The following is a 14,325-nucleotide window of genomic DNA, read 5'->3' as shown; positions in this document are numbered from 1 at the left end:
TGCCTGGAGCCGAAGTGCTGTTTCCCAGAGCCTTCTTAGCCAATGTATACCATAGCCAAGGGGATACGTTTTGAAGGGCGGTCGGAACCCATCATAAGCTGTCCCTTGGCGATGTGCTCCGTTCATCCCCTTATAGTTTTAGCTCGATTATAGCAAAATTATACTTTTAAAAAGGAGAGTTGCTATACAGCGCATATCTATCTATCCTACCTGCGTATCTATCTATCCTACCTGCGTGTGTACACAAATTTCAATGAAATTGAATGATGAAAATAATGTTATGGAGCCTACAGAACACATCATGGGAATGTTGTTTTTAAAAATTTTATTGAGCCAAACAACATATAGGGACTATCCGTAGCCTAATATAATCCACTCTGTGAACAACAACAACATTTTATTATGTAAAGGGATAATTTGATGACATGGCTTGTCTGGCTGTCTTTATACAATGTCAGATAGCCTACCAACAGATATCCTGGCGAATTGATTAATCCAATGAGGCCATCTAGATGAATAGCCAAATATCCTCACACACACTCCAGAATATTGTAGAAAGCCTTCCCAGAACAGTGGAGGCTGTTATAGCTGCACAGGGGGGACCAACTCCATATGATGCCTATGCATTTAGAATGGTCATGTCATGAAAGTTCCTATAGGAGTAATGTGTAGGTGGCCCAATACTGTTGTCCTTATAGTGTACTTTGCAGATTCACAGTATCTTACAAATGCTGTTTGTTATATTGTGTGCCTTCTTCAAAAACTCTACTGTTGTAATGTGGCAAGAAACGACAAATATACAGGATAAAGTGAACTTGTTTAATATTGGTTGGGAAAAAACATGGGAAGGTTTGTTCTTCAAACAAACACACTTTTGTCCTGTAACAGGCTTTTTCCGGGGTGGGGTTGTTAGACCCATGCCCAACCCCCAACCTGGAGGGCCAGTTGTTGCTTTTCGTCTGGCCTCTATCCTGAACCTGCCCGGCATGGTTGAACCTGCTGGGGGGTGACCCCCCCGCCGGTACAGCCTTCATGGTCATGGAGACACACAAGCCTTCCCACCACAACAAGGTAGCAACACGTAGGAAGGATGAGTGGTGTGGTGAGAGTATGTAGTGTGTGTGCGCAGTGTACTGTGGTGGGTGGGCAGTGTGTGGTAAGTGTATGTAGTGTGTGTGGTGAGTGTGTGTGCAGTGTGTCTCAGGCATCTGCATCATCTGCAAGGGAGGACAATTCAATTAGCGATATTGAATGGAATGCATGCAGTGTGGAAATAGACAGAGTATACAAAATACACACTTAGCCTACCTGGAGTTGGCAGAATGATGGGCACTGATATGGAGGGCCACACAACCTGTGCCTCTGCTAGGGCCTGCTGCCTGTTCTGCAGGTCCAGCCTCTCACGCTGCACACCCAGCCTCTGCACCTCCAGGAGCTCCTCGCTGCAGTCGCACCTCGCATCCGTGGTGTTCAGCTGCCTCTCACCGGGGGACGGGGGGGGACGTCATGGGGTGTGTGGGGGGTGGGGGGAGAGCGTATCGACGGGGTGGAGCGATCTGACCATGCTGGGGTCTCCTCTCCAGAGGACTGGGAGGCTTGGGGTGATTCAGCTGAGGGCTGGATGTTGGAGGGGCCCTCTCCAGACTCCAAATCAAGGCCTTAGGAGGCTGTGAGGCAGATGATCGATAGGGCCTTCTCCTCCTCCGGGGTGAGGGAAGGCGCACTGCCGCCCCCCGGCTTTTGGCCTGACTGGCGAAGTCCTGCCATTTCTTGCGGACGACTGTCCACTCCCTGGGTGGCCCAGGAGTGGAAACAGCCATCCGCGCTGCAATGCTCGCCCATGCAGCCTTCTTCAATGGGCTATATGCACAACTCCAGTAAGCTACTTCCTGAAATTCGACATGCTTCTTTATTTCCTGTCTTACACTATTGGATGTAATGATTATTCAGGTGTGCCTGATCATTGTGCTGCAGTCAGGCACACCTGAATAATCATTTCATCCAATAGTGTAGGACAGGAAATAGAGAAGCATGTCTAATTTCAGGAAGTAGCCTACTGGAGTTGTGCATAGGCCCTACTGGTAGCCGCCAAACAGGACGGCCTTCGGCTGCTCCACCTCGTCCAGCATGATCACTAGTTATTCTTTGGTGAACGCTATCACACGCTTCCTCTTCATATCTGCCATGTCGCTCAATGTGTGCAGTTACCCTTGTTTTTTATAGGCCACATGTGCCAACACCGGTGTCTGATAGATTAAATTAGTCATCTTATCCGCGCAAATTCTAACTTGGGAATGCTACTGCCACAGGGGCAATTTATATGGGCATTATACCTTTGTTTGTATGATAACTAAATCAGTGGTCATTTTGCTATCATCATTGCCTATCATCATTAAAGTATTTTTTCCTGGCCTTTCAAGACATCCTCGACGGGGCTTATATGTCCCGATCCGATCCATGCTCTTTCTTGTATATTTTATTTCATGTAATCTAATGTAATGTATGAATTGGGACTATCACGAGGTCTCGCCTTGACTCTGAAATACATTAGCAGATGAGCTTTCGGAGGCATAGCTTCCTTTTTGGTAATATTAGACTGAAATAAAATAATTAAGACAGCACGTATTATATTGACACGTCATTTATTTGACTTGGCCATCGATGTGTGCGGCATCCATTCATTCTTTTTTCAGCACCACACCCAGGGAGAGCTCCCCTAATGATGTATCTTGGGATGAACCTTACGATGTATCTTCAGGCGCCCACTAAGGGATAGTCTGGGAAACACTTGTAGGAAAAACTGTCCCTTCGCCAAGGTATACCTTGAGAAGCGTCGTAGCGCGGCGAAGTTCGGCGAATCTGGGAAACGCACCCCAGGCCAGTTAGCGCGCCAGACCACCAGGAAAACTCCCGGTGCTCCCAGTGGCCATCCCACCCCTGATCATGCACAGCTTCCCAGCAAGCAACATATTGGTCTGCACACACTCGGCTACACTTTTAGTCTTGTAGGTAGGAATGCCGACGTAAAGATCATATTAACTTGATAAATGTCATGTGAGCACTGTTAACAAGCATCACATTATGTTCTGGTTAAAACCTCTGGCAGTGAATGTTGAAAACTAGTGTTCTACAGATATTTCTCGGTACAACCGGCTTGACCTTGTCCTGTCTGATCGTGGTGCACAAACATATGATTGATAAAGTTTTTGAATTCAATTGATTTGCATGCCAACCGCTGTTATTTTAATTGCCTTGCACCAGGCCCCCAGGATTCAAAATCTAAAGTGAAGCCCTATTGAACCGCGCCATCTTGGCAAATTTGTAGTCGTTTGTCTTCTTCTTCTTCTTCTTTAGGTTTCCGGCAGGCTGTACGCAACAGCGTAATGCTGCCCCCCACACGCCGACGACATCCTATTCTCCCATACAGTCCAGTGGACTGGAGGTACCTCAGCACCACTCTCCCTACCAGCTCAGTTCTGTTGTGTTCCGTCCCAAAAATAGACTGAACTGAGAAGACTACAAAGCCCAAATCTGCCAACTCCTTGAACAGCTGCTGCCTTTCACTTCTATAGGAACCACGTGTTAGGAGTACATGTTGAACGGTCTCCAAACTACCACATCCACACAAGCCGTCAGGGTGCTTCCCAATGACAGGCAAGGAGCTATCCAGACCACAGTGCCCCAGTCTGAGTCTGGTTAAGACAACATCATCCCTGCACCCAGACTTCACTTTCCACCTCTTAGATTTGATAGAGTTCTGACCTGACCAATACCACTGACCCTTCTGCTCTCCTGCCCACTCCATCTGCCACTGATATTCTAATTTTCCCTTAATCACACTAAAACATTCCCCCTTTCCAAGTGGTATATTCAGGTCGACGTTATCTCTCAAAAGGGACTCCTTCGCCAGCTTGTCTGCCATTTCTTTGTCCTCAACCCCCGAGTCTCCGGGCACACACACAAAGCACACCTGACATCCTGCTTATTCAATACGATACAGGCCACACAGGATCTCTAGCAGCATGTGAGGGCGGGCCCTAGATGTCCCTTCCCTCAGTACCAGCAGAGCAGCCAGGATCTCTAGCAGTATGTCAGGGCGGGCCCTAAATGTCCCTTCCCTCAGCGCCAGCAGAGCAGCCGCAGAGTCTGAGCAGATTATACTGTTTGGAGGTTTAACATCCTCGACCCTCTAACGCACATGAGATTGCCACAGGTTATCAGAGACATGTCTGCTCAGCTGACACTGACCACTGGCCACACAAACCCCTGAAAAGCACAACTGCGCAAGTACAAAAGGCACCGGAAATAGTCAAATGACTACAAATTTGCCAAGATGGCGCGGTTCAATAGGGCTTCACTTTTGATAGCGGTCAATGAATGGAGTGGCTGTATCCAGTTCTATTAATACATCCATGCCTTGCACACTCGTTCACAAGTTTGCCTGTGGAGAAAATGGCAGAGCATGCAAAACGGTCAAGTGCTTGGCTTCATTTCACAAGAGTGAAAGATAAAGACAAGGCGAAATGCCAACTGTGTTCGTAAGCAATAAATGCAAAACCAGTTCTGTTAAAAATGTATTGCCGTCCGTCTCGTTTTTCCCATATAAAAGTATCGAAAGTGGTATCAATAAGGACCCGGATCATTAAACAGACTCGATAACTGTATCAATATCAATAAAAATGTATGATCCCCATCCCTAGGAAAGAGGACAACAGTTTGGAGACGATTTGATGACATTTTCTCCCTGAGTAGTTCTTCTTCTCCTCCCCCCCCCCCCCCCTTCTGCGTTGAGCGTTACGATAAGCAGGTGGGGGTTGCGTCAGCCCTGGGTGCACACCAGCTCAGCTCTTCTCAGCCCAGCCGGGCGCTACGAGTCCTCGCCACACTCAGCGTTCCCCGATAACCGTCCGAAAGCAGGAGTAGGGGGGGGGGGGGGCATCAAAGACAAGCGCTGCCGAGGGCCTCACAGCGCCCCAGATGACGAGCAAATCCCCTGGAGGTAAAGACTCGCTCGGGCCTTAGGAACTTGCCTGGAGGGCATGTGAGAGATAGAGCAAACACTGTGTAATCGCCATCTACAGCAACAGGTCCCTTCAACTGAGACAGGGAGAGGGAGAGAGAGAGAGAGAGAGAACAGGAAAGAGAGAAAAGGAGAGAGAGAGAGAGAGAGAGAGAGAGAGCAAGAAAGAGAGAGAGAGAGAACAGGAGAGAGAAAAGGAGAGAGAGAGAGAGAAGGAGAGAGAAGGAGAGAAAAGGAGAGAGAGAAAGAGAGAAGGGCAGAGAGAGAGGAGAGAGAGAGAACAGGAGAGAGAGAGAATGAGAGAGAGAGAGAGAGAGAGAGAGAGAGAGAGAGAAGGAGAGAGAGTTGTCTTCTGCAGAAAGAAACTTGGGAGCTGGGGAAGGTTGACATCCTTCAGCAGAGGCCACAGGCACGGAGCACATAGGTATTAACTCCATGTTTTATTCATGGATATGTTCTTAGTGGAACATCGCTTCGCTCACGACGCCTGCGACATCATCAGAATACAGAGTGAGGAGGACTGGAGAAAAACAGGATTACAGGAATGTAAATAAAGTGGAGTCAGTCACATTAAGATATTCCCTAATCTGCCCAAGAGGATTAGGTTACAGTGGCCTGTCAGGCACAGGAGGGGAGAGCAAATGAGAACCGTCACAGAGAGGGAGGAATGTGGGATTGCTGTGCTGGGGTTTGACTTTGAACAATGACGCCACGTTGCGGCTTAGGCGCGATATCAGGGAGCGGCAGCGAGCCCACATTCGGGGCATGAAGGTAAACACGTTAATCAGCAAGAAGAAAGGAAAACGACAAACAAACGCTGTCCCACCTGTATCCATCCATCCCTGTTTGGCAAGGAGCGAGGGAGATAAAGGGTTTGTCGTAACGGCCTTACTAAATGGTGATGGCTCAAAAAACCCAGGTCTGGGCTGACATGAAGTTGACAGGAAGTTCTGTTTGATCCAGACAGGTAGAACCGTCTCTCTCTCTCTCTCTCTCTCTCTCTCTCTCTCCCTCCCTCTCTCTCCCTCTCTCTCTCTCTCTCTCTCTCTCTCCCTCTCTCTCTCTCTCTCTTGCCAGTCTGTGGTGGGCGCCCTTCCCATGGCGAGGCCTGTTCTCGTTACCACGCAGACAGCTCATAAAGGCCGGTGAAATATTCCCAATATACCCATAAATCAGCAGCTCAGCAGTGGAAAAGAAAATCAACGGGGCAGTCAGGGTAAAGGCCCACTCGGTCACGTCGTCCACGGGGGGCAACCTGGGTGAGGGGGGAGGAGGGGGGAGGAGGGGGGAGGCGGAGAGGTACGGAACGGATGGAGCACAGCAAGGAGCTAGAGAATGAGACACGAGAGGAAGTGTTGGGTTGAGGATCAATGTGTCCTCGGTTTTGAAAATGCGACAGAGTCAGAAAGAGAGAGAGAGAGAGAGATAGAGATAGAGAGATAGAGAGAGACAGAGACAGAGAAAGAGAAAGAGAGAGAGATAGAGATAGAGATAGAGAGAGAGAGAGAGGTGGAAAGATAGGCCAAGGCAACTATTTTGTTTTTCTTTTTAGCATAGAGAGTAAAGATTTTCCAGGTCCTGAGGCAGATAGACAGTGTGCATACTGACGTGTACAACACAGATAGATACAAACACACACACACACACACACACACACACACACACACACACACACACTCACTCGCCTCCCAAGCCTTAGTCTCTCTCCCCCGTTGAGATGCACACTAATTGGATTATAACTATGCAGATGGACAGTGTGATCTCCGCACGCGCATGCAAACACACACACACACACACACACACACACACACACACACACACACACACACCGTATATTGCAGTCTACCTCCTAAGATCCCTCAGAGTTATACTCCCTCTGTGTCAATATCAGGGCATTATTCTACAACAGCTCAAATCCCAGTGGAACCAAGGAGAGGAGGCCCTCCGGCTGCCACTGACCTCAGCTATAATTACCCAACACTCGCTTCTCAACACCGTGGCACCTTCAGCCGTTACAGAAGGACAAGGAGGGCCGCGTGTGCTCCTTTACACAACATCTCTCTCCTCAGAAAGGCCACCCCTCACCACACAGCTGTACAGGATATATCATCTCAGTGTGCTAACTGTACTGTATAGCAATGCTGCGGGACGCTAGGTCTATAGCCTGATTTCCACTGTCGTGCCGAACCGTTCTGAGCATGCAGGGTAACCATTTCGACGGTGTTTCCCCATGGGACCGGTTGGGCCCAGAACCGTTCGCAGAACCGTTCCCATGGCACGGTTGTCTAACCGTACTGAGTGAAGCAGAACCGTTCTTTAGTAGAAATGTGAAAATTAGTTCCGCAAACAACATTCCGTGGAACGCAACAGCCCGAGAGGTGGAAACAGACACTGTAACCGTTCCCACGGGTCCGGAGGGCACGGTTTGAGCACGGTATCGGTTCTGCACGACAGTGGAAATAAGGCTTATGGCTAGGATGACCGTGGGGAAAGCAGACCGAGGAAGGAGGCGGCAGAGGAGCGCGGCCGCTACACACACTGGCGTGCACGCAGGCGCAGTGTTGAGGAGAGGAGGGGGGAGATGGCGCGGTCGTGCCGTCACACTGCGCGCGGAGGTGTACCCTGCTGCCGGAGCTCCCAGAATGCAGCCTGTCTCACAGCACGCTCTGGAGCAGACTCCACCGCACCTGCTGGTCCTTCCACACTACCGGTCACACACACACACACACACACACACACACACACACACACACACGGGCAAGGACATGCACACACACACCATTTGCCAGTCCCAGTTTAGACTCCAAATCCAGATTTGCATATAAGGTGTGTGTGTGTGTGTGTGTGTGTGTGTGTGTGCGTGCGTGCGTGTTTTATTTCACCCTTATTTACCAGGCACAATACATCTTTTTTTGCGAGTGTGGCCTGAAGTGTGCGCGTGCATGCGTGTGTGTGTGTGTGTGTGTGTGTGTACTTGTGCTTACATGTGAGCCTGGTCCACCATCCAACACCAGGCTCCTCAACACCCAGTTATTTATCAGTATGAAGGTTTACACCACGTTTTACAGAGCCAGCCCGTGTTAGCTGTGACCCCATGACCCCGAGCGTGGGTGTGCGGGGCAGCTGTTCCCTGCTGCTTTGTTCACAACGTCAGTCCTTCACTGCTGTGCTTCCTTTAATCTCTCTGAGTGGGACGGCAGGACTAGAGCAGGGCAACAGGAATTGATTAAGACACTGGGCCCTGACCTGCCGTGTTAGCATTAACCCCGGATGTGTGTCTGTGTGTGTGTGTGTGTGTGTGTGTGTGTGTGTGCGCCTGACAAGTCTAAGGCAGTCTCATTACTGTGTGAAGGTAGTGTGTGTGTGTGTGTGTGTGCGTGCTGTGTACATGTTTGTTTGTTTGTTTGTCTGTGTGTCTGTGCGTGTGTGTGATGCTGGACCTGGACCAACACAACAGCAGAGCGAAATGTGTTTTGAAGCCTCATCAGTGAGGAGCCGGCCTCAGGCTACAATAGAGGCTGTGTAGAGGCTAGAGGCTGTCTCAGCCTCATTGTATTCCTCAGCCACAGACTGGGAGACAGAGACACAACTGCACTCCACTTCACTCCACACTCCCGACACACTGAGAACACAACATCTGCCAACACACCGGGAAGTCCACGAGGGCACCTGTGCACTCTACACCTGCAGTATGGTTCATCTACCAAAGTTGTCCATGTCTATATAAGGGCTTGTATTGCACTGAAATAACTAGGGTTGCCCCCTGAAAGTCGACAAGTCGAATCATCGGTCGGAGACCCTTGGGTCGACTGAGATTCTTGAAGTCGAGAGAGTCGTTTTTTTGTTCCACTGTCAAGATGTGCTGGCGGGCTAAGACCACTCACCTGCCTTGTAATAGTGATTCATATAGGACAGGCCAATCATTAGTTTTAGACCTAGGCTATTACCGTAGTTATTATTTGTGCAGTAAAAGGAGACTTAAGACTGAGCCTATTCACGCACGCTTTGAAATGTGCAGTTAGGACTATCGTCAAATCACCCAACCCTAGTGTAGGCTATTGGAAACACTGCATAAAAACATGGGGGCATCTGAAGTAGATGGACAACGTGGGCTAGATGATGTCTTTTATTGTGCTGCCTGAGAGTTTGAGTTAGTTTGACTGCTGTCCCGAGTCCGACTCCCGCGGTAAATGGTAAATGGACTGCACTTATATAGCGCTTTTCCACCTTAGCGGCACTCAAAGCTCTTTACAATGGCCTCTCATTCACCCATTCACACACACATTCACACACCAATGGCGGCAGCTGCCATGCAAGGTGATAACCGGCTCATTGGGAGCAATTTGGGGTTAGGTGTCTTGCTCAAGGACACTGACATGTGGACAGTTGGAGCTGGGATTCGAACCACCGACCCTTCGATCACTGAACAACCCGCTCTACCAACTGAGCTACTACCCCTCAGCCTTGACATGGGGAGAAAAGCGAGGAAAGAATCGTCGAATCTCTGGTTTGAGCAGGTGAATCTGATTCGATTCAGAATCGGGTACAGCCCTAGAAATAACCATGGTGTGTGTGTGTGTGTGTGTGTGTGTGTGCGTGTGCACGTAATACAGTATGTAGTGTGTGTGTGTGTGTGTGTGTGTGTGTGTGTGTGTGTGTGTGTGTGTGTGTGTTGGAGATGTGCTGCATCTCCATGTCAGTGTGTCAGACATGTTTGTTTGTCTGCGCACACGCACACGCCTGATAACGATAGGCTCACCGTCTCCCAGGGCAACGGGAGCGGAATCCCCTTCGGAGGCCCGCGTGAATGTTGCTGGGGGGAGAGACGCGGAGGAGAGACACGCACAAAAGACACACACACGATCCAGCAGGACTTATTCTAATGCTGTCGCTGGAGATGGTTGGCTCCGGAGGTACTCTCTACAGAGAACGGACCCGGCCCAAGAGTGTATGTGATGGGACTCCCAACCGTGGGAGCAGTCTGCCAGTCTGAGATAGGGCTGTTTAGACCAAGCCTGGGGCTAGGCTAGGTGGGGGCTAGGCTAGGTGGGGAGTCCAGCGGTAGGGAGGTGGATGTAGCATAGAGACAGCTATACGGGGCCCAAAGGGGGAGTGGGGCAAGTTCCATTGCTGGTCTGGTGCATCATTTTGGTTTCCGACCCACTCCTCTCCTCCACTCCTCTTCTCTCCCCCTGCTTTACTCTTCCATCCTCTCCTCCTCTCTCGTTCTCGGATCCTGTTCTCTCCTCTCATACTGCTCTGCTCTCCTCCTGTCCTCTCATACTGCTCTGCTCTCCTCCTGTCCTCTCCTCTCATACTGCTCTGCTCTCCTCCTGTCCTCTCCTCTCATACTGCTCTGCTCTCCTCCTGTCCTCTCCTCTCATACTGCTCTGCTCTCCTCCTCTGTTTCGCTTGGCTGTGAGGCCCTGTAGCAGCACTGGCATCTGCCCGAGAGGTTGGCATGACGCCAGCGGGAATCGCTCTGGCAACCAGATAGACCGATAGATAGAAACTTTACGTTTCAGAAGTGGAAAAGTACGGCGGAATAAAGAATATATATACAGTAAAGTATATACATAAAAAACTACGTTAACTAACTAGAAATATATACATACAGTATGCATAAATATAGGATATACAGTATGTACATACATACATACATAGTCTGTGTATGTATATATAATTATACAAAAATGTACATACAGTACATACATACATACACACACACACACACACACACACACACACACACACACACACACACACACACACACACACACACACACACACACAACACTCGGAACACACAGGCACTGTTGTAGAGTCTGATGGCCGCTGGCCCAAATGAGCTCCTGACCCGTTCTGTATTGCACTTGGGTGGGATGCAATTGGATTTATCTCCTCCAACCTGTCAGCTGATGCCCTTTGTTGGAATAAGACGAGTGGGCACAGCCTCCTTGGCACTCTCTCCAGGGTGCCCACAACCCCCCCATGTGTTTAAAGGCCCATGCACAGATCCACAAAATACCACCCTGCCATGATTCTGGGGAGGACAGTAGCATAGTAGTGGAGACGAGAGAGAGAGAGAGAGAGAGAGGGAGAGGGAGGGAGAGAGGGAGATAGAGAGGGGGAGAGAGAGGAAGGGAGGGAGGGAGGGAGGGAGAGAGAGAGGAGAGAGAGAGGGAGGGAGAGAGAGAGAGAGAGGGAGGGAGAGAGAGAGAGAGGGGGGAGAGAGAGGAAGGGAGGGAGGGGGAGAGAGAGGAAGGGAGGGAGGGAGGGAGGGAGGGAGGGAGGGAGGGAGGGAGAGAGAGGAAGGGAGGGAGGGAGGGAGGGAGGAAGGGAGGGAGGGAGGGAGAGAGAGAGAGAGGTGGAAAGATAGGCCAATGCAACTATTTTGTTTTCCTTTTTAGGTAAAGAGGCCTGTGGAGGGAGAGATCTATAAGACTAACACTCGTTCACCAAGTCTATAACTGTAGATTCTTGTGAGAGAAACACCACCACTGACCTTAGAGGCTTGAGTGAACATATTATCCAACTGAGCATCAATGAAAGGGGACTGGCCAACTAACAAGATCACCATAATCAAGACAAAGGGCTACATTTATAGATCTGTTGACACAGAGGCCAGCTCATTAAAAACTAATCTCTTTTCATTGGGTACTAAAACTAAATGTTCAATAACCCAAATTTGTGCCAATCAATTAAGACAAGCTTGTAGTCTAAATGTCACAGGTATGCAGAAGTCCAAAGATATCGTCACAAACCCTCCCGGGGTTTGCAAGCAGCCTGCATAGTACACGATGGAGCTCCAGTGCATGACTTTAATCAACCGCCAGCCGTACCTTTCAACCAATAAGCACCATGGCAAATTCATAATTAGCACCATGGCAAATTCATAATTAGCACCATGGAAAATTCATAAGTGCTTGTTGCAGCCTGGGCTCCTCGTATTTTTTCCTCAATTAATGTCAAAATCTATTATACAACAATTAAACTGAATCATGTGAAACGGTCTAATTGTAATATATCTGTCATCTATTTTCATTCTGCTACAATTAAAATAAATAGCAATTGTATAGACAATCATATACATATACCATTTCATAACATCAAGAGTTAACTTGAAAGCCGCGCACTAACTGCACAGGCTATATAGCCTATTCTGTCTGTTCACAGCAATGCCACCAGCACAGAATCACACACAAGTGTCACTTGGATAGGAAGGCTACAGTAGGCTAATGGGCTAGGCTACTTACGACAGTTCTCCTCATCGCTGTTATCAGAGCAGTCGTCGTCCTCGTCACATCTCCAGAGAGTAGGTATGCACCTTCCGTTCTTGCATTGAAACTGGCCGGTTTCACAATCCGTATCAGTCCCTACGATTAAACAACCATAAACACTAAAATCAATAATGTCCTTAGCTCGTGGGCAGCACAAAAGCCGCGTCAGACGGATGTCACAACACCCAGACATGCAGTTTGATTAGAGAAACAAGCGCATGTTACAGTAGCGTAGCCTACACGAAGGTTACCTTAAATTGCAACAATAGCGGATAGGCCATATAATTGGTGATTATATGGAAAAATGATTAAATAGGTTATTGTTTGGTTGCATTGCAAATTCAACAGCATGTTAGCAGGGGTTAGCAAAAGCAGTGACACCAGTCTGGTGATGAGAACCTCCTTTTACTTAAAAAAAACAAATAGGCTACATAAATAAATACAAACAATTTGTAGGCGAATTTAAAGTATTTTAAACTAATTTCAAATAGGAAAACAATGCAATTGGGTTATTTATCTAAGTTTTCAAATCACATGTTATGTTTTTCATATATTTTATTAACATAACATATTAATAGGCTTCTATGTTGACACCTGCTATTCAGCTTAGTGGAGGTTAGGGGCCAAATGTTGACTGAATGAGTGGGGAAACAATACCAGTGGGGAAACAATAGGAATCTCCATGTAGCCTGATCACAATAACCACACAAATCACCAACGAACACGGGCTCCACGTAATCAAACAGATCTATGTTACCTTCATGCACATGTTGGCTACCCTCGGCGTATTTGTTAGGCTTATGTTTATGGACACGTGCTCAACCTTATCAATAGTCTATAGTAATTATTTCTGGGGGACATGTTTTCTTGCACAGTATGTAGAAAGCATGTATCCCCCAGCAATAATTGTATTATAGCCTAGACTATTGATAAGCAATGAATCTCCCTCTACAATTACGTCGCTTGCTTCCCTCATTGGCGCGTTGTATTGAAAAATAGGCTGTCCTACCTTTTGTGGAATGAAGCTCCAGCAGTAGCAAATGTAAAAGCATAAGCTTTCCGACTTCTGTCCACATCTTTAAAAGATGGTATTTGCAGTTGTGTTCATGCAAAGATACTAAACGATCGCAGACAAGCGCTTCCTTCCCGCTATGCGAAGCCTCTATGCTGCGCCTGCCACCTCTCTCGATTCTCCGCTCCGTGCCACAGGAGCGATTTGAATTAGTGACGTTTATGGGCGGGATTGTGCCTGCGGTAATGTAGTGAAACTGAAAAAAAAAATGTAACTCATATCAGTCCATACAGATGGCGAAGTGACCTAGCATCTTTAAAGTACTGGAGTAGAAGTAGGCTAATTTGAGGATGGAATATGTGCCTAAAGGAAAGAATGGACCGAGTTTTAGTACCGCGCTGTAGCAGCATGATGCATAACGTTTGATCTACAAACCAATAAAGTGATTACATTTTTCAGTTTCAAGAGAGACTTATAGTAAGCCTAATTGGTTAATCAACTAGTAATGTTTTCTAGAAATGCACATTCAAGGGAGGTAGGCTACAGAAGCTGCTGAACAAAACAAGAGCAGCCTGCAGATAGATCCGTTCATGAATTAATATTGTTTATTTTAACCAAACCATAGTTCATAAATGATTCATAAACACATTATTATTCAAACATTGTGTATCAGACCATGTGGATTGTAGTTCCCATACAGTATCAGCTCGGGGCTTGGCATGAATTCGGGCAGAAGGGCAAGGTTTCAAATTAATACACAAATAAATCTGACCTAGCCTACTTGTACAAAAGTAGTTTCTGACAAGGTCATTGTTTTTAAAGGTTCTTTTTTTAAACCAATGAAAACAAAAAGTAGCCATGGAGAGCGGTCAGAGGGAAAGTGTTTAGAATTCTGAAATTAAAAATGCCAATTGTGTGTGGATCACTTCCATTGAGATGGATTCATGCAGACCAAGGGCACACCGTATTTATTTATTTATTTGTTTGTCCATTTATTTATTTAGCAGAATCAA

The 14,325-nt window shown here is 47.7% G+C and overlaps 1 protein-coding gene across 1 annotated transcript in view; it reads right to left on the bottom strand.

Moving 5' to 3' along the window:
• The window catches only part of lrp8 (low density lipoprotein receptor-related protein 8, apolipoprotein e receptor), a gene marked incomplete at its 3' end in the record, with an annotated part of 194,081 nt that extends 180,657 nt beyond the window's left edge, over positions 1–13,424 (bottom strand). The window contains 2 exon segments of the mRNA XM_084436357.1: positions 12,277–12,396; positions 13,310–13,424. Coding sequence (XP_084292483.1) covers positions 12,277–12,396; positions 13,310–13,376 — 187 coding nt within the window. The 5' untranslated portion in view covers positions 13,377–13,424.
• Positions 13,425–14,325: the final 901 nt, after the last annotated feature.

This window comes from Borostomias antarcticus (assembly GCF_949987555.1).
Source record: "Borostomias antarcticus genome assembly, chromosome: 3".
In the NCBI taxonomy this organism is placed as follows: Eukaryota; Metazoa; Chordata; class Actinopteri; order Stomiiformes; family Stomiidae; genus Borostomias; species Borostomias antarcticus.
Note: the sequence above shows the minus strand (reverse complement) of the source record. Positions and strands in the feature narration are given on the sequence as shown.